The sequence below is a fragment of the Microtus oregoni genome, unplaced genomic scaffold (genome assembly GCF_018167655.1).
Source record: "Microtus oregoni isolate MIOR12 unplaced genomic scaffold, Mior012 000002F_ref0000024, whole genome shotgun sequence".
Classification (NCBI taxonomy): domain Eukaryota; kingdom Metazoa; phylum Chordata; class Mammalia; order Rodentia; family Cricetidae; genus Microtus; species Microtus oregoni.
Genome location: NW_024543061.1, coordinates 55,540,098 through 55,559,331, shown reverse-complemented (window position 1 = coordinate 55,559,331; position 19,234 = coordinate 55,540,098). Strand labels below are relative to the sequence as shown.

Below are 19,234 nucleotides of genomic sequence, written 5' to 3'. Positions count from 1 at the left end.
AAAGTTCGCTTGGTGCCAGAATTTCCTGCTTTAAGTTGATGAACCTTAGGCTAGAAGGTGAAGCAGCCTGGCAAAACAAGCAGGAGACAGCGGGGCTACGTTCCCACTGCTGCCACAAACACCATGGCCAAAGGTGAGTATCTATCTCAGTTAGTTTTCTAGTGATGTGAGAAACACCATGATCAAACCTGGAGGCAGGAGCTGATGCAGAGGCCATGGAGGAGTGTTGCTGACTGGCTTGCTACTCATGGCTTGCTCAGCCTCTTTCTTATAGAAAGAACCCAGGACTACCAGCCCAGGGATGGCATCACAATGAACTGGCCTCTCTCTCATCAATCACTAATTAAGAAAATTCCCAGCTGGGCAGTGGTGATGCACTTGGGAGGCAGAGGCCAAGATAACCAGAGCTACACAGAGATACCCTGTCTCAAAAAATTAATAAAATAAAATAAAAAAGAAAAGAAAATGCCCTATAGGTTTGCCTGATCTTATAAAGGTATTTTTGTTGCTGTTTTTTGTTTTGTTTTTCTTTTTCCTTTTGTTTTGTTTAACATGAGAGCCCTGCTAGTTGGGGTTTCTGTCCTGCCCAGTTCCCGCAGCGGTTTAGTCCCAAAGAAAATCACATGGAAGTCTCCAGAAGATTATAAACTGATTGGCCCATTAGCTCAGGCTTCTTTTTTTTTTTTTTTTTGGTTTTTCGAGACAGCGTTTCTCTGTGGTTTTGGAGCCTGTCCTGGAATTAGCTCTTGTAGACCAGGATGGTCTTGAACTCAGAGATCTGCCTGCCTCTGCCTCCCAAGTGCTAGGATTAAAGGCGTGTGCCACCACCGCCCGGCTAGCTCAGGCTTCTTATTAGCTCTTGTAGCTTATATTAACCCATTATTCTTATCTATGTTAGCCACGTGGCTAGGTACCTTTTTCAGCAGGGTAGGTCACATCTTGCTTCTTCCATGGTCTGAGCAGGACTGGGGAGGAATAGGCTTCCTCCTTCCCAGCATTCTCCTGTTCTCATTGCCCGACCTTTACTTCCTGTCTGGTTGTCCCACCTATACTTCCTGCCTGGCCAATCAGCTTTTATTTAAAACATGATTGACAATACAGACAATTCTCCCATACCAGTTTTGTTTTGTTTTTCAAGATGGGGTTTCTCTGTAGCTTTGGAGCCTGTCCTGGCACTCGCTTTGTAGACCAGAATGGCCTCGAACTCAGAGAAAGCCTGCTTCTGCTTGAAGGTATTTTTAAAATGAAGGTTCCCTCCTCTCTGCTGGTTGTGTCAAGTTGACTGTAAACTGTCCAGCACAAGCATTAAGTCAGAACTGACCAGCTCCTTGGGATCCTTTGAAAATGTGACTTTCAGCCTCCTGTCTCTGAGGTGAAAAATGGTGGCCATTTTACAAACTAGAACAAAAAGCAAGTTCAGGGGGAAAAGGCAGCCAATCAGGAACTGGAAGTCATCAACCGAAAGGACTGTAGCATTAAGTCACAAAGGACAATGTTGAGATCCTTATGAGCACCAAGAGTTCCAGGCTTAAACACACACTCTGGGGCTAGCGAGATGCTCACCAGGTGCCAAGCCCGATGACCTGAGTGAGCTCCCTGGAATCCCCGACTCCTACAAGCTGGCCTCTGATCACCACCTGTGTGCCGTGGCTCACGCGCTCACACCCGTGTACACGTACACAAATATAATAAAAAGATAAGGCAAATGTATCTTCACAGTGTGCTTTACACACACCTAAGTTACTTTCATACCGAGTTCTTTTAAAGCAATCAGATCCAACACATTTTCCATTACATTAAAACACTGTTGAAAGTGGCCCACAAGTTTGTGTCTCCGCTCTGTGGTTTCTCTCGGAACTCCTGTTGTCATTTCTGACTGTGGAATGTTTTCTGCTAAACTTATGTGGTGGGAGCAGAGCTGGAGGGAAGGGATAGAGTAGACCTAGTTATGAGGCTGAAAGGAGAGCAGGAAAAAAGGAAGGAGAGGGAGAGAAAGAGAGCAGGAGATGCAGAGGGAGGGAGAGGGAGAGCAAGCAAGCAAGCACACAAAGGCCAGCAGCAACACGGGTGTCTATTATTGCTGTGATGAAACACCATGATCAAAAAGCAAGTTGGGAAGGGAAGGGTTTGTTTGGCTTATACTTCTATACCTGTTCATCATCAAAAGGAATCAGGACAAAAACTCAAACAGGGCAGGATCCTGGAGACAGAAGCTGATGCAGAAGCCACGGAGGAGTGCTGCGTACTGGCTTGCTTCTCACAGCTTAATCAGCCTGCTTTCTTATAGAACCCAGAACCACCAGCCCAGAGCTGACCCCACCCACAATGAGCTGGGCCCTCCCTTATTAATAACTAATTAAGAAAATGCTTTACAGCCGGATCTTATGGAGGCATTTTATCAATTAAGATTCCCTACTTCCAGATAACTCTAGTTTGTGTAGCAAGGTGACATAAGACAGGCTAGCACAACAGGTCACAGGCCTCTGACCAGGCCTCAAGCCATCTCAGCAGCCTCACCAGGTAATCTTTATTCATGGTATGCTTCGGTCTTGCTTCAGATGTTTGTGTTTGAGACAGGGGTTGACTCTGTAGCTCAGGCTGGCCGTATACTAAAGTAATCCGTCTGTCGGTGCTGGGATGATGGGTGAGCCCCCTCACCCAGCTGCAGAGCTACTTGTTGGAAAACCCTTTCTCCACAAAAGAGTCCAAGGCTTTGAACAAATGCCGCAGGAAACAACAAGGCTAGGGACTGTGAAGAACTGAGAGCCCAGAAATGATCTCTTGTGTGTGTGGCCAACTATATTCCCTCAGCCCGACAGGAAATGCATAAAACTTAGAGAGCAGAGGCTACTGTCAATAGTTCAGCGCCATCCTTAGACATGCATGACTCCCAGAGTGACCCACAGTCCAGGTTATGCAAAAGTCCTAAAGGATGTATCCAGATCTTTTCAGAGAGGCCAGACTTCAACTCAAAGAAAGTAAAGATCTACCCCATACCTAAATTCTTTCTACATATTTGGAGCCAAATAAATATTTAAATTAAGACTGCAAAGTGATGTCAAAGATTCTATTCTCTGCCCTTTTCTGTTTTTAAGACCTATTGTGAGTGTGTGAGTGTGTGTGTGTGAGCAGTGCCATAGAGAGAAGTTATTAGGATGTCCTGGTAGTTGTGAGATTTCAGACTTGGAATCTGGGCACTAAAACTGGGTCCTCTGTACCCGGCATGCGCTCTTAGCCACTGAGCCATCTTTCTAGCCACCATGCTCCCTTTTCATAGATGAAAGCACGAAGGAGACATGGAAGCTCATACAGAAATCAAGTCAGTGCAGGGGCTGGGGGAGGGACGGGAAAGGACACCAGCCCAAAGGAACTGTTGGGACGACAAACGCACCAAGCCTCCTCTGTGGTGAGACGCGAGTGTAGGTGCTTGTCAACACTTACTAAAGGGTACAACTGTTGACTGTAAATTATGCCTTGGAAAGGTTGATTTAGAAATAGTTTATAAATTTGGTATTTTCAACAAGTTCAATAATGCAGATTTCTGAAGCCCCCATCCTCAAATAATCACCAGTGTATCTTCCTAGGGAGAAAATGGTTTTCATTTATTTATTTCTGGTTCTTGATGCTAATCCCAGGACCCTGTGATTGCTAATTCTACCACAGAGTTATGTGCCCTCCTGCCCAGAAGAAAAGATATGCCTAAGCTAACCCCCAATATGTTTCTTTCCGCTACCTGCAATGTGGCAGGACCCTGGAGGAAAGCTACCTTGGCTTTCTTGGCTCCTGCCCTGCTGGTCACTGTCAGACCTCAAACAGGCGAAGCTGGTAAGGTGAAATCTAAGCTGTCAAGCAGCCCTGGGTTATCCCTGGACTTGGCTATCTGGGCTTGCCAGCCAAGAGACACTGCGCTGGGTGGCAGATGGGAGGTAGCAGGCAGGAAGCACACGGCATGAGTGCAGGGCTGTTAAAGGGGTGTTGGCGGTCTCAGCACTCCGCCTGTGCAGTGTGCCCATACTTCACCAGGCATACAAGGACCTTCAGGAAACACGCCAAGCAACGGCAAACACCAGAGGTTAGTTCAAGGAGTGGGCCTGGCTACGTGCCACCATAAAGTCTTTCTTCCTAGCTCAGGGTGGTGCATCTACAACGACCACAACGCTGGAAATTTCCAGTGGTGGCTCTGGGCTGTGCTGGTGAAAGTTTATTCTGGAAGGGCTCGGACTGATGGGCAGAGCAGGGATGGGCACCTCAATTGGGTGGTTGTAATTTTAGCTAAAGTGACTTCAGTTTTACACCAGGGCCCTCCTACCTCTGGTCTGTTCTCCATGCAGCAGACAAAGCGTACCCTCGTCATGCCAAGTGAGGATGCAGCACATTCACATGCACAGGCACCGTGCCAGGTCTCCAAGGGGAGTGCTTTCATCTGTCCTGTGGCAGCTCATTTTGGCGTCATTGCCATCCCGTTACCTTCCACCACTTTCCAGATGAGATAACCAAGACTCGGAGAAATGGCACAGCCTTACAAACACTACAGATTAAAGCCAGGAATCTCATTTCTGGTTTATTTTGGCTCTAAAATCCTGGTGGAGAAGCTGAAATGCACAGAGAGAGGAAGGAGGGAGAGGAGGAGGAATTCAAACACTCTGTGAAAGGAAAACGCAGATGGTAACACCTCTCAGGTGAATTCAATTATCTTCAGTGGCTTTTGCCAGGGTGGATACAAAATAAATAGATCAGGAAAGGAAGGGGCCTTCCTCTCTGAACCACTGTCCTGGCCATGTTTCCACCAGTGCTCAGTAAAACTAACCTTGGTGCCAAGCCCACTTAGCCTCAATGAGATCCTAAGATCAACTGCTCAGGAACAAATGGTCACCCCAAAGGTGCCCCCGATGCTTGAGTGTTGCAGCAGCTCCCTTCAAGCTTGGCAAGGTTGCTAGAGCTTGGAGTCTGCATGCATAAAAACATGCTCCAAACTCCAGATCAATCCTGGACGCTGGAAAAGATTCTTAATCTCAATCCGTGCCAAGATGGAGTTTAGCAACAGTGAGCCCGGGCACAGTGCAGAGGTCTTTGTTTCAGATAACAGCTTCCGTTCCCATCCCTTGCTGCCTCTCATTATTGAAGTGGAGCCACAGAGGGACCAAAGAGCTAACCTGGAAGCCAGCCAGCATCATCTTCAGAAAATATTGCAGGATACAGTTAACTCTCAAGATGTAGCAAGCACTGTTTCCCGAGTTCTAGGATTCTAATTTCCTTTTTAGAGATAAACTTCCACTTTAATAAAAAGTGGAAAGAGAAAGAAAGCCAGCACAGGCAACTATCTCATGTGCCCCAAACTCTGCTAGTGCTTAATAAATACCATCTATATTTAGATTATATTATATATATAATATAATCTAATATAAATACATTATATATTTAGTGACTCTTGGGGGCTCGTTATTAAGTTGTCCCCAGACAGGAAACACGAGGTTCAGAGGAGATGGGACACTTGCCCAAGGAGAAGGCAGACAGCATGAGGGTATAGTCAGATCATATACACAGGACCACCCTAGCTTTCAGATACTTCCCATTGGATGGAGATTCTACTACACCCTTGTGGTCTGGTTGTCTACTACCTCAGACTATAGCAAGAGCAAGCACTTTCTTGCTAGCTCTGATCCCAGTGTACCCTGCACATCTGTGCCTGGAAAGCACCTGCTCGGTTGGTTGGGCAGAGAAGGTGGATAGCATGGCTAGGTCAGAAACCACAGCAGCCAACACAGTAGAACTGCGAACCACCCACTTCTCCTGTCACCGCCTAGCTGAGGGCCATGGAACCCGAGGGGAGGGAGAGGAAGGAAGTTCTTTACTAGGCTACAGCTCTTGGCTGGGCCTCCTCTAAGGAGACAGTCTTCATCTCCCAGGGCACAAGAGTTGAGCATCCTTGAACCCCAAAATAAGGAGACTTTTTTAAAAATAGAAGACCTGGGATGGAGAAATGACTCGATAGTTAAGAGCACATACTATTCTTCCTGAGGAACTGAATTTGATTCCCCAAGCCTACATATATCAGGCAGCTTACAACTGGCTGTAACCCCAGCTCCAGGGCATCTGACAGCTCTAACCTCTGTGGGTACTTGTGTTCTTGTGTGTATGTGCGTGTGTGCAAACACACACACCAACATCAATTAAAACAATAAAAGTAAATCTTAATAAAAAAAGTAGAATGATAGGGGAGAGTCTTTTGGCTTGTGTTAATTTTATTGGTTAAATAAAGAGACTGTCTTGGCCCTTTAAGAGGACAAAAATTAGATAGGTGGAGTAAACAGATCAGAATGCTGGGAGGAAGAAACTGAGTTAAGGAGTCACCATGATTCTCCCACTCCAGGCAGATGCAGGTTAAGATCTTCTCTAGTAAGCCACCTCGTGGGCTACACACATTATTAGAAATGGGCTAGTCCAGGTGCGAGAGTTAGCTGAGAAAAGGCTAGATATAATGGGCCAAGCGGTGTTTAAAAGAATACAGTTTCCATGTAATTATTTCAGGTAAAGCTAGCTGGGTGGCGGGACACAGCCCGCTGCTCATATTACAACAGAGTGGCGCCCAACGTGGGGTGTCGTTCTCATTCCAGACAGACACAGGTTAAGATCTTTCCTGGTAAGCCAGCTCATGGAGCTACACAGATTATTAAAAATGGGTTAGATCAGTATGTAAGAGCTAGCCAATAAGAAACGAAAACTAATGGGCCAGACAATGTTTAAAAGAATACAGTTTCCATGTAATTATTTCGGGTAAAGCTAGCCGTGCAGGCAGCCTCGCCGCTCCTACTACAACAGTAGAAGACTGAAGTCTAGGTAGAATGGCATCAGAGCCTTAGCAGACAGGAAATGAACAGTGGCTGAGCCTCCAGCTCCCTCTCTACCTTACCTCACTCAGAGGCCTCCCAGGCCAGCCTTGCTCATGCCCTGCCCTAGTTTTGCTTTTCTGCAAAGAGTTAAAAAAAAAAAGAACTCAAGCGCCCCAGAGAATCATGGGCTTCCAAGAGCAGGGAAGGGCACACACACACACTCAGGCACAGGACACATGCACTCAGGGACTTCTCCCTACTTCTACTTCAGAGCTAGAAGTGCATTCCCTAAAGACAAAAATGCTAACTGCTCAGTCTGCAAGATAAAACAGGTCCTGGGTGTCTGGACACCTGTAGCAGGTCATTAGACCACAGGCTACTAAGTTCTGTCAGTCAGGCTCTCTTAGGGACCTGCAGGCCAACTTCCTCGCGTGTCAAGAGAGGTCTGTACATTTTTACAAGACCTGAATGGGTCTCCATCAAAGTCTTGTAGTGCTCAGTCATCATTTAGAAGCCAGGGAAAGATAACAACTATGGTCAATTGTTGGTCAATTGTCGTGGACAACAAGGCTGAACTTGGAGTCTCCTAGGAGATACACCTCAGGGCATGTCTGTGAGGGAGTCTCCTAGGAGACACACCTGGGGCATGTCTGTGAGGGAGTCACCTAGGAGATACACCTCAGGGCATGTCTGTGAGGGAGTCATCTAGGAGACACACCTGGGGCATGTCTGTGAGGGAGTCACCTAGGAGATACACTTGGGGCGTGTCTGTGAGGGAGTTTCCAGAGTGGTCTAACTGAAAGGGGAAGACCTGTCTTGAATGTGGGTAGCACATCCCACGGCCTGGGCTCCTAGAGTACCAGCATTCATCTCTTATAGGAGTTACAGCTGAGGGAAAACACTGGAGGGACCAGAACTGTCAGACATGCAGGCTGTTCTTCTCCAATGACACCTTTTTACCCAGAAGGCTGGGGTGGATGTTGTCTAACTTGCAGACCCACTATTCTGGAGTTGGCCTTCACCTGAATTCCCCCAAATCCTGAGCATTTTTTAGGTTCTAATCCTGTGCTTTGTCTCCCAGTGAACAGAACCCATCCTTATGAAAGAGGCCCCATGTACTTTGCCTCCTCCATCAATAGAGTCTATCCTTCTGCTAATTATAAAATCCTTCCTCCCTAGACCCTCACCCTGAGCACTGTTCAGCAGCCAGTAGAACTCATTCGTCTTGTGAGGCCACAGGTACTCTGCTCTAGACTTTGCAACACTCCCATGTTAGACTCTAGGAGTTTGGGCCCAGCACCTGCCCAGGTGGTGCTGACCTTCACCTCAAGCAGCTTGCGGGGACCCCAACAGTCTCTCTCTGCATCCTGACTGAGGATACAGTGAACATGTGGCCTCATGCTTCTGTTTCCTCACTGTCCTGAACTGTACTCTAAGACACATCCTTCTCCTAACTTGCCCGGGGCAGAGGTTCTGCCATGAAGATGAGAAGGTGACTAAAGCAACAAGCTTCCCATCTCTCGCTCTTTCCCGTGTGTGCGATGCACAGGTATGCAGGCGTACATACAGGTATGTGCAAGTGAGTGGGGACCTTGATCACGAAGGCAAAGTTTCTCACTTGAACCCAAGGCTCCATGGTAAGGCTGGTCTAGCTAGCCAAATGCTCTAAAAACCTCCTGTGTCTTCCCCACCGAGTGCAGGTGCTGGGGTTACAGATGGGCAGCCATGCTCACCCTGCACTTATGAGGATGCTAGGAATCTAAAACCTATCCACTGAGCCACCTACTTCCCATGCTCACTTTTGACCCTTACTATGTACCCTAGAGAGCCTTGAACTCTCGATTTGTCTGCCCCACCTCTAACTGCTGGGACTACAAGCTGGGCCATCATGCTTGGGTACCATTCTCTTCATAAAAGGTGCAGGTTGGTGGGAAGTGAAGGCATGGATAGTAATTCTTTGCTAAGAACTACAGTCTAAAAACTCCTGACTAAAGGGTACATACTGTAGGAATCCATTTTCAGGAAGTTCAAAGTCTGACACTCTGTGTGTGTGTGTGTGTGTGTGTGTTCAATATTGAGGGCTTGGATCAAACATTTAATGATTTGGGTCATTATCTGTATGTATCTGTATGTAGTTTAAGCATTAATACAATACATTTTTTGAGGAAAAAAAATCACTCTCTTCAAAGACCAAGCAGCTTTACTAACTTGTGTGTTGGGTCAGAGCCTAAAAAAAACGAATGTTTAAAAAAAAAAAAAAAGTCTGCCACCCAGAGCGCCTGTCTTCTCACATCAAGTGGGTTTTCACGGGTTCAGGTTCAGTGCCGGTTTCTTCAGCTGTAACATCTAGCTGACTTCAGTTCAGCTGTAACATCTAGCTGACTTCAGTTGGGGACTAATCAAGTCTTTCAAAGTCCCCTGACAGTATCTGAACGGGGTCAATTTGCCTGTGAACACACACAGAGGGGCAGAGCAAGCCAGTGGCCTCCCAGGTCCCACTCGGGACAGCAGAGAAGTCAAGGAATGTTCTCCATTACACAGCGGCATTCGGGAGGTGTTGGGGTGTTGGGGGTAGGGGGGCTTTCTAGGCATCTCACCCCACTGCAGCAGATTAATAAACACTCTCCCTGGGGCACCGAGAAAATGAGCCAGAGCCTTACAGGTCATTCTTTACAAGCAAAGCACACAAAGGGACCTAGCCAGCTCCCCTCCAACAGGAAACCGTTTGTCTCTAGAGGATGGAGAAGCAGGGAAAGGAGGGGAAGAGAAGAAGGGGAGGGAGAAGGGGGAAGAGGAGAAGGAGAGGAGGAAGGGAAGGAGGGAGAAGAAGGGTAGGAAAAGGAGCAGGGAAGGAGAGGGAGGAGGGAGAAAGGATGCTGAGTATACCGCCAGGCCCAGCTCTAGGGAGATGATACTCCCTAATCCAAACAAACTTGCACAAATAGAGTGCCCTACTCTTGGGAAAAAGGAAAAAATTGTTTAAATGGGGACTGAACAACTCTGATTAATTTTAAAGTTCTTTTTCCACTTTCCTTTTTAGAATGTAGCTAAAAATAAAAGCTTAAAATTTGAAATAAGTAAAACACACACACACACACACACACACACACACACACACGGCTTTTTACCATATACGGTGGCCTTATTCTTCAGCCTTTGAAAAGGCCAAATGAAGAGATGGCCAACAACCAAAATAGCCCTTCAGACAACTGCAAAGGAAGGGAAAGCTTAGTGAATGGCAGGCAATTGCCAGGCTCGCTCGTCGGGAATGAATGCCCATCGAGGGTTGAGTTGCCATAGCACTTGGGAAACACAGGCACATGCATCTGTCACAGCCACCCTCTAGGGAGGGTGCTTTGCCCTCTGGCCTCAGCACTGAGAAAGCAACAGAGGCTGCAATTTAACTTAAAGGAAGGAGCCAGTGCAGGGGCATGACTGAAAATTTAATTAAGACCCTCGTCAGCATGAAATTGGTAAGAGAGATGAAGAGCAGGCTCCAGGGCAGGAAAGGAGACAGGATGACCTGGAGAAGACGTGAATGAGAGCAGCCCAGGTCAGCCCGGAAGCCAGCAGGCTAGTGTGTGATGGGGGAGGGGCGACTACCATATTACCAGGCCCTGCTGGGAATGTATCTGTGGAAAAAGACTTCAGGTCATACAAATGCCACACTTGGGGGCGTTGAGCGGAAGCTACCTTTCCTGGGGTTCTATGGCTTCCAAAGTTGAGGCAGAGGTACTCGTGGACCCTGGCTTCTACTTTCCTGACATGAACAGGTTAAGATTAGGAAAGTAAGTTTAAGACATGAGGTGGTGCAGACAAGAGAGAGCAGAGCCGGAGCTGAGGAGCCATGGCGCAGGCCCGGGCTCTGCCCACAGACGCTCTGGGAGAACACCAGTGGGCTTGGAGCTCAGCTTCACAGGCTCTCCATGGTGGCGGGCTAGCTCCGCCTTCTGCTGACTACTCAGTGGCAGAGCGCATGTTTGCTATGCATGAGGCCCTAGAGTTTCATCCCAGCACCAAAGGAACAAATAAGTTTATCAGGCAGGATCCGCAGGACACCTCCCCGTTATGGAGTGGAAGGCATGGGACCGTAGAGAACAGCTCTTGAAATGTCACGCATCGAGCCTCAGCCCAGTGTCTTCCTTTTCAGCCTCAGGCATGAACCCTGCAGGTTGTGTTCTGAAAAGGTCCTGCTTCTGGGTGGCATGGCTTGTAGTCTGCCCATGCTTGCCCAGAAAGGCTTCCTGCCCAGGTAGGGTACTGGGCACTGAAGGCGAGCCAGCTACTCCACATCCGCTGGGTTGGCAGCCGTCAGCCTGGCCTCTGTGCCCACCAGGGAGCTAGCTCAGTGTGATTTGTAGACAGAAAAACAAGGCCCCAAGAAGCTTCGAGACTGGGCCAGGAAAGGCCACACACAGCAGGGTTGAGACGGACCCACGCCTGTCTGACCCAAAGTTCATCCCTTCTTTTCGTCCTGCATGATGGAGTCTGGTCAGCAGCCTCACATCTAAGTTAGGCAGTGCCATGGGTTCATTTCCTCTTGGCAGTGTCCACTGAACAGAACATTCTCCATGTCTTAAGGAATGCCCCTCTGAAACCTCAGCTGTCGGAGTTGTGTTGGTGGAAGGAGGAGGTGACCCCACCTTCCCATCCATTAGAGGATTGGAGCAGGACCACAAGTTCATTTCCAAATCACTCACCTGGTGAGGCACAAGCCCCAGAGAGGTGGGAGGTTCGTTCATGCGGTCATCACTGCTGCTGGCGATGGCATAGCCCCTGCAAGAGGGAAGCAGGGGTGTCTCAGCTCATGTGTGCTCATGGCGAATACATGAGAGAACATCAGGGGCACTGGAAAGAGATAGAACCAAATGCCCCTTTGCTGCGCTTCATAAGATAGCAGGGAAACTCATTCCATGGCAGGGAGGGAAAGGCAGTCTTTAAAACAATGGGCCCCATGGAGTAGGAAAGATGAGAACAAGCTTGTCGCATCTCTAGCCAAGCAGCTTAACCATTAGCTGTGAAATGGAAGAGGCTGCATGATACAACAGGGACATGCAAGATAAATTTGCCAAATGCAAGACTTGCCTTCCTCCTTCCCTCCCTCCTTTCTTTCCTTCTTTCCCTCTCTTCCTTTCTTCCCCTCCCTCTCTCCTTTCCTCTACTCCTCCTTTCTTTCTTTCTTTCCTTCCTTCCTTCCTTCCTTCTTCCCCCTCTCCCTTCTATTCTTTCCTCCCCTCCCTCCCTCCTTTCTTTCTTTTCTTCCTCCCTGTTTTCCTCCCTCCCTTCTTCTCCCCCTTCTCTCTTTCCTTCCTCCCTCCCTCTCCTCTCCACTCCTTCCTTTCACAGGCTCTCACTACACTGTGAAGGCTGGCCTTAAGGCCTTAATGCCCCCTTTAGGCTCATGCCCACTTTATATGCCTTGTCTACTAGCCACTGGGGCCCTCTGAGTCACGTGACAGAGTACTGCTGTGGCTTTCTGCGTTATCTTTCTTGGAATTCGATTTGGATGAAGTAAAGGTGTTTTCTAATTGCATCCTCTCCACCGCACTACAGTGGCACACCCAGCAGATTCCAGAGTCGCAGCCTGGCTGCACTCACTAGCCGCCTGAGTCTTAGACACCAAGCCTAGCTCTGCCATTGGAACAGGACTAAGAAGCAAGGTGAGATGGCATGACCTTGTAATGCTGGCAATAGGCAGACTGAGAACCACCCTGAGTGGGAGGGGCAATATGGGTTCAAAGCAAGCCCAGGATCCACAGTGAGATTCTGTCCAAATCACAACTACTACTTTCCCCTCGTAGGTTCAAGAGGGGATTAGAGCAGTCAGCAGTTACAACTCTCTTGGGGCAGTGCCTTGCACAAACGTTTGAGAGTGAACTGCTATGTCTGAAGTTCAGCACAGGCACCTGTTTGCCCTCAGGCCAAAATCACAGCTTCAGTGGAGAATGAGAGCTGTGTGAGATGAGATCATATGGGGAGTCTAGAGCTGAAATGTAACAGTGATGCTAAAAACCTTTGCCAGGCACACAGGCGGATGAGCCAACCAAAAATAACAGGCTGAAGCAAGAGAAGAGAGAGAGAACAAGGATACGGGGGACCAGACAGAGTACAGTCCGGAGTCTTTAGAAAGAGCACGGAGACAGGAGCATGGGAAAGTGTGGTGTTCTAGGGGACAGGGCAGAAAATTTACACCACAGACAGAACTCACATGCTGAAGATGCCAGAAGCTGCAGAAGCCTGAGCCAAAATGAGCTGTAGCAGGGAGACTGCCCCCAAAGTCACTGGGGGGAAGGCCACAGAGAGAGGCAGACCACTCACAGGGGATGGTAAAAGGGAGGAGAGATGACTCACAGGCCCCGAGAGATAAGAACTGGCACTGGGTCACCATGGCAGAGGACCTGCCTAGCGTGTGTGAGGCCTAAATTCAATATCCAGAAATGATGGGGGGGGGGGAGAGGAGAAGGCGGGGGAAAAGAAGGAAGGGAGAAGAAGGAGAAAAAGGAGAGAGAGAGAAGATGCTAGTCTAAAATTCCATCAAAATGAGAAACCTCCTTAATCAAAAGACAGTTTCAGACAAACAAATACTGAAAAGGTTAAGGTAATTCTACAGGCAGAAGAAAATGCCTTGGAGCCACAAGTTTGGAGATACAGGAAGAATTAAAACATGATAACAAAAACTAAATAAATACTATGTAACAATATCTTCTAGGGCTTAAATATTTAAAGAATTTTCAAAACTAAATGTGAAGACACTGCTGGTCATCTAGCCAGCATTCAGCCTCCTCTTCCACCTCTTACAGCTTGACTCAGAGGTGCAACAGGCCCAGCTGACAAAGCTAGATTTCTTAGCACTCCTCCCTAGGGAAATCAAAGGATGCATTTTCTGGAAAGGGTCTTTAAGGGACAGCTCACATTTCTGCATCACCAAGGCAGCTGTAGGCAAATAAAAAAAAAAAAAAGGACTCCAGGAGACAGTGGCTTACCCATTGTCCAAGGCTGCCATGACAGTAAAGCACTGGCTGTGTCACTGTTAGGAGCACAGCAAACAGTGGTCTTGGGACTACTCAATACTCAACCAAAACAGCACATAGCGGTATCGAGGGTGCGTGAGCCTGATGGGCTCTGCAGAGTGGAGCAGCTGCACTTAGCAAGCTAAGATCTGCAAGGGCATGCTGATGTCAAGACAGCCAACGGCCCTGGATTGAAAACAGCAACAAGTAGGTAAGATCTACACTCAGGACCAACAGGGAAAGGCACCAGGACTGCCCTGGGAAGACAGGGAAAGGCTGGCCTGTGCACTCATCCTTCCCAGGGTGTGCCTAGGAAATGAATGTGCCAGAAAAGCCAGGCTGGAACTGGGGACAGGCATGGGCTTTGTGGGGAGGGTAAGTTCTAGAGAAGCAGCAAGACAGGTGCTGAGGTTGAACAGGAGATGGGACAAGCACACCAATCAGATCCCAATAGTAACAAATGTCTATTTGTGACGCTCGTCCCTGGCAGCAGGTGAAAGAGAAAGTGACTTCCCTCATGCTACCTGTGATCTTTCGTATGGATTCTGTCCATTCTCTAGCTAAAAGGTGTGGTGTTGTTTTAAGTTACAGTCATCTGAAAAATGCTTCCTGGAGAACAGTAACAAAGGGGCCCTACTGCTCAGCTGAGCAATCACCAACTGGTGGATTCTGGGAAGGAGGAAGGCACAGTATGGAGCTGTATACCCACTGCTGAGCCCAAAACCCATAGTAACACAGCTAGCCCCAGGCAAACTCAGTGGGTCACAAAACAAAAAGCCATGTATATGAGAGAGATATTTACAGGGTAGAAAGGGGAGACGGGCAGTGGTGAAGGGAGAGCAGTCAGCACTATAATCATGCTATAAACATGTATGACATCATCCAAGAACAAATCTAATTAAAAAAACTCAGAAAATTGATGAAAGGAGTCCCTTTGTCTCCAGTCCGATGGCTTTTAGTTTGCTACTAAAGCAAAGGCTTATTTGCCTGTGAGCAGACACCGTCACACAGGTGTGATAACAGAGAGCAGGCAGCATCTGTGTTCACAGGTGAGGGAGGCTGAGTGGCACAGGCTGAGCCTCCGGACCCACCCTGGACTGTGGACTTTGAACTTTATTTGACCAAGTCCCTGGACACAGAACTTGGTCACAGGCAGCTGATACAATTCCTAATGCCAGTGACACATTATACAGTATTCACATTATATACATAGTATATAGGGTATACACATTATATGGTATACACATTATATACATAGTATATACGGTATACACATAGTATATACAGTATACACATTATACAGTATATACAGTTACAATGTCCAGAGCTAAGAAAACCACAATAGACCAACAGAAGAGAAGTGTGAAAGATAGATGCCCTTACCAAAGTCTTCCTTATCAGTTGTCCGAAAATGCAAAATAATTCAAGAACGGCACAGGGCATACCCCAGAAACTACAGGCTGAGTACTTGGGTGAAAGAATTGGACTAGGTTGCTTTTCTCAGTCTTATTTTGAGGTCAGAAAAGCCAAGAGGCCAAAAGAGCCTGAGGGAGACAGTGCCCAGCGATTACTGACAAGCGCTTAGTTCAAACCCTCATCTCTGGGCTCCAGACTCACCCCTCAGGATGCTGCAGGACAGACACCATCAGCTCCACAGCCAGGGCACCTGCAATCACGGCCAGGCCTGGGCGGCTCACTGTGCATTGCTGGTCCAACGTCCGGTCTCTGGTGGACTAAAGAGAAACAACCACTGACATGTAGAGACTATTCCAGTCTAGGGAGCCCTAGGTGAACCTGAAACTCCACGGTAAAGATGAAAATTCTATAAGACTGGTGTAGCTGACAAAAGCCAGGCAGCCTCGCCCTACCATGTATTGGGAGGGTCATAATAAAGCAGAGTATGCGATTAAATGAGGCAATATGCTGACAGGATGCGCACTGTTAAGAGACAGAGATGGAGACATTAACCATCAGCAGGATGGCCTCATGGTGGCTCTGCACCCAGTGCTCCTGTAGATGAGGGCTGAGTCACAGGGAGGAACAATCATGAGCAGCCAGTGGCCCTGTCTGCCATTGTCCCTGAGGTAATGGCTCAGAGTGAGAAGGAGCCACAATCTCTACCCTGCTGCCCTCTGTTCAGGCACATCCTTCATCACCTTGGCTGTAGTCTGAGGACTTAACTGCAAAACTGCAAGCATTTCATGACTTGGCTCCACGCACAAGCTGTCACTGGGTCAACCCCACAGAATCGAACCTTCTAAATGGGGGCAAATCCTGGCTTCATTTGATGCTACAAACATTTCATGGAATGAAAACACAAGGCTGTCCTGCTTGAGGCCTCAACCCTGCTATCATGGTAATAAATAGTTCAAGCTGCACGTTCTAGCACTTGATGAAGATCATTAAGCCTCCTTCCTCACACAAGAGAAGATGACAGCTTTCCTCTGTGTGGGGGAAGGAAAACTCAGTTGTTGCAGAGAGCAGACTGAGTTTTGTAATAGCAGCAGGGGAGACAGGGCAATTCAGAGAACATGTCGGCCTTGGACGCCTGAGGAATGACTGCTCCAGCAGACTCAATAGGCCTCCTAGCGAGCTCACTGTGCCTCACTTGGCCCAGCTGGAGAGGCTCTTGGCCGCCTCACATTCCACCTGCTCAACACTGAGCATCCCCAGGACAGGTGAGCTTCCTCACCTAGACTGTCAGATTAAATACATGAGGAATGGTTGACCGTTCAATTTCAGACAAACAACAAATACATTTTTTAAATTCTATGCAGCTCTTGAATACTGTAAGAGACATACTTTATATACTTAAAAAGCCAAACCAAATCAAAAGGACACTTGCTGTTTACCTGAAAAGCAAAGTTTCCTGACAGTGTGACCGGCCTGTGCCCTGCCCTGTTCTACAGTCACAGGGAACAAGAGGCCTTTTGAATCACCGAGGAGACAGCAGAAGGGCTGGACCAGCACCTGGGGCTTTAGTCTCTCGTATGTGGAGCTCTTTCTCTAAGGAACCGGGCAATGCAAAAGCTTCTTTACTCGGCTTCTGTCACATGGCTGTGGCCACATTCATGCAGTGACTGTGGCTCGGCCATTCAGGAAAGGGCGCCAATCATGCCTCATGGTGGGATGATGCCACCCACCCCAACTAGAGAATGCTCTTTATTAGACGATCTTTAATCAGCCCTGGGGAGATCCTGCCCCAGCACGTGGATGTTGAGCAAAACTGTCTGTAACCATGGAACTCAACTTACATCTCCTGGAGCTACCACGTCATTGCAGAAATAGCAGCCAAGCTTGTATCCAGGGATGTTAGCAAAAAGTGAGGAGCCCAGGTCAGCAGGTGCCACAAGGTGGCTTGGGCACAGGTCCCCAGCTCCCTGCTGCTTGGGTTTCTTCAAGCCGTGTCTCATGACAACAAAGGTGTCAAATCCCAAGGCAGCGTTGATGACCAGCTGTTCACATAGAAGGAATAAAAGGGCGTCAGGACAGACAGACTACAAGTCAAGGCTAAGCTCATATGTGCCTTCCTTTAAACTGCTCTCTTTTTCATGTGAGCGTAACTAGACTTCTATAGCCAACTGAAACCTGCAAGAGACCTGATGCTAATACAAACCATCTCATTTAAAACCCCCTACAAGCACTGCCTTTTATAGACAAGGATACAGAAGGTCGGAGTTCCCCCAAGGTCATGCAGTGCCAGGAGGGAGGCGTGGAGAGCAGCTGGTGGGTACCTGCACCATCCTGCCCTTTCCTCTTAGTTCTCGGAAAGTTTTACTGAGACGCGATTTGTAAACCACGACATGCCCACCATGTGGGCTTTTAAGAGAAGCTTTCTTCATTTGTATTGTAAGAACTCCTCTTGATTGTGATTTTTAGTCATTCTCCATAATTTTTGGTCACATACAAAGTTTGAAATAATCAAGAAATGGCACGCTGGAGAAAAAATAAAACCACCCCTGACAGAGTTCTGGGGCTTCCAGAAACTGCTGGGGCACTGCCTCTTGCATCTCCTCTCCCTTTCTTTCTCCTTTGTCTCATACACAACAGACAGACAGGTGGCAACGACTGACAGACAGATGAGGGGTGGACTGTGGTAGAGGCAGACATGCATGCTTTTATATAGAGCTGTAACATTTAAGATTCATATACTCCTATCTTATAATATGGCATTTTCTTATTACCATTCTTTGAAAATCTCCCTGAGAGCGACTGCATATTTAGTAAAGCATCCTACAGCACAAGCCCTTGACCTTCATATGTACCAACAGTTAGCACCTGCAAGGATTGCTAAGAAAACAGTAAAATGCACTCATAAGGCCACAGAGCTCACCCTCCTTCCTGGGGGAGGGCAGGCTATGATTACAAGGCCACAGAGGTCACCCTCCCTCCTGGGGGAGGGCAGGCTTTGGTCGCTTCTCTCTTGGGTGGCTCACTAAGCTCTAGACACACTCCACCTTCCGCTTGCTGGCTGCAATGACAGCAGGAAGCCACCGGCTCTCTCTGGTGTCCATCAGCAGGAAGATGACATCATGGCTCTCGATGAGCTGCTCCAGCTGCTCCACATCTCTGCGGGCCTGCTCCAGTGTGACGTCAGAGAAATTCACAGGATGTCCTGGCATGGGGATGCTCATGTTGAACCCGCAGGCATTCTAGGGAGGCAATGGTCATACTTACATCACTTACAACCAGGAATCTTCGGGGCCTAGTGCTACTGCTCTTTCACATATCTGGGCCTGTGCTCTCCACCTTCTCCACTTCCTTGAGCCATTTGTAAGTGTCTGTGTGTATACATATTCATGTGTCTGTCTGTGTATATTTGTGTGTGTGTGTGTGTGTGCGTGTGTGTGTGTGCTGCTGAGAATAAAGCTCAGAGCCACAGGTGTAACACAGCCAGGGATGTTCACTTTCCACAGAAAGCAAAGTGTGCCAGGATCACAACCTGCATCTCAATCTTCTGCATCCCACTGGACACAGGCAAGTATGATAACACTGGCTTTCCCGGAGTTGTCAAAACACTAACTGGAAAGATGATAGCAGCGGGTAGGCAGCAAGTCAGCAAAAGCTCAAGAACTGTGACAGAGTTTAGATTCAAACAGCGTCTGCATGGGCCCATGGTTGATCTGCAGTCCTCTCCAGGGACAGACAGACAGTGCTCCCAGGTGGCATGCCTGTCCAACCCAGGGGAGAAGGGCAGATCTGTGCCACCTTCCACAGAACTTGGCAGGCTTCGCAGTGGGAAGACAGAGCCTGGGCATGGCACTGTGACTCGCTTGAGCAATGGGAAGAGGAGGTGGTGTGCTGTGCTGAGGCCAACACGAGACTCTCTAGCCTTTTATTCTCCCTGAGAACCGCAGGACCAGGAGACCATGGCTCCTCAAGCCTCCATTTTGA

At 48.1% G+C, this 19,234-nt stretch overlaps 1 protein-coding gene across 4 annotated transcripts in view; it reads right to left on the bottom strand.

Moving 5' to 3' along the window:
- Atg7 (autophagy related 7) overlaps positions 1-19,234 on the bottom strand; it is a 214,003-nt gene that overhangs the window by 128,354 nt on the left and 66,415 nt on the right. For all 4 annotated transcript variants that reach the window (XM_041680156.1, XM_041680146.1, XM_041680165.1 and 1 more), the window contains 4 exons: positions 18,298-18,492; positions 17,095-17,295; positions 15,458-15,573; positions 11,531-11,606 (listed from right to left, as the gene is read on the bottom strand). In XM_041680156.1, coding sequence (XP_041536090.1) covers positions 11,531-11,606; positions 15,458-15,573; positions 17,095-17,295; positions 18,298-18,492 — 588 coding nt within the window. The remainder of the gene's footprint in view (positions 1-11,530; positions 11,607-15,457; positions 15,574-17,094; positions 17,296-18,297; positions 18,493-19,234) is intronic.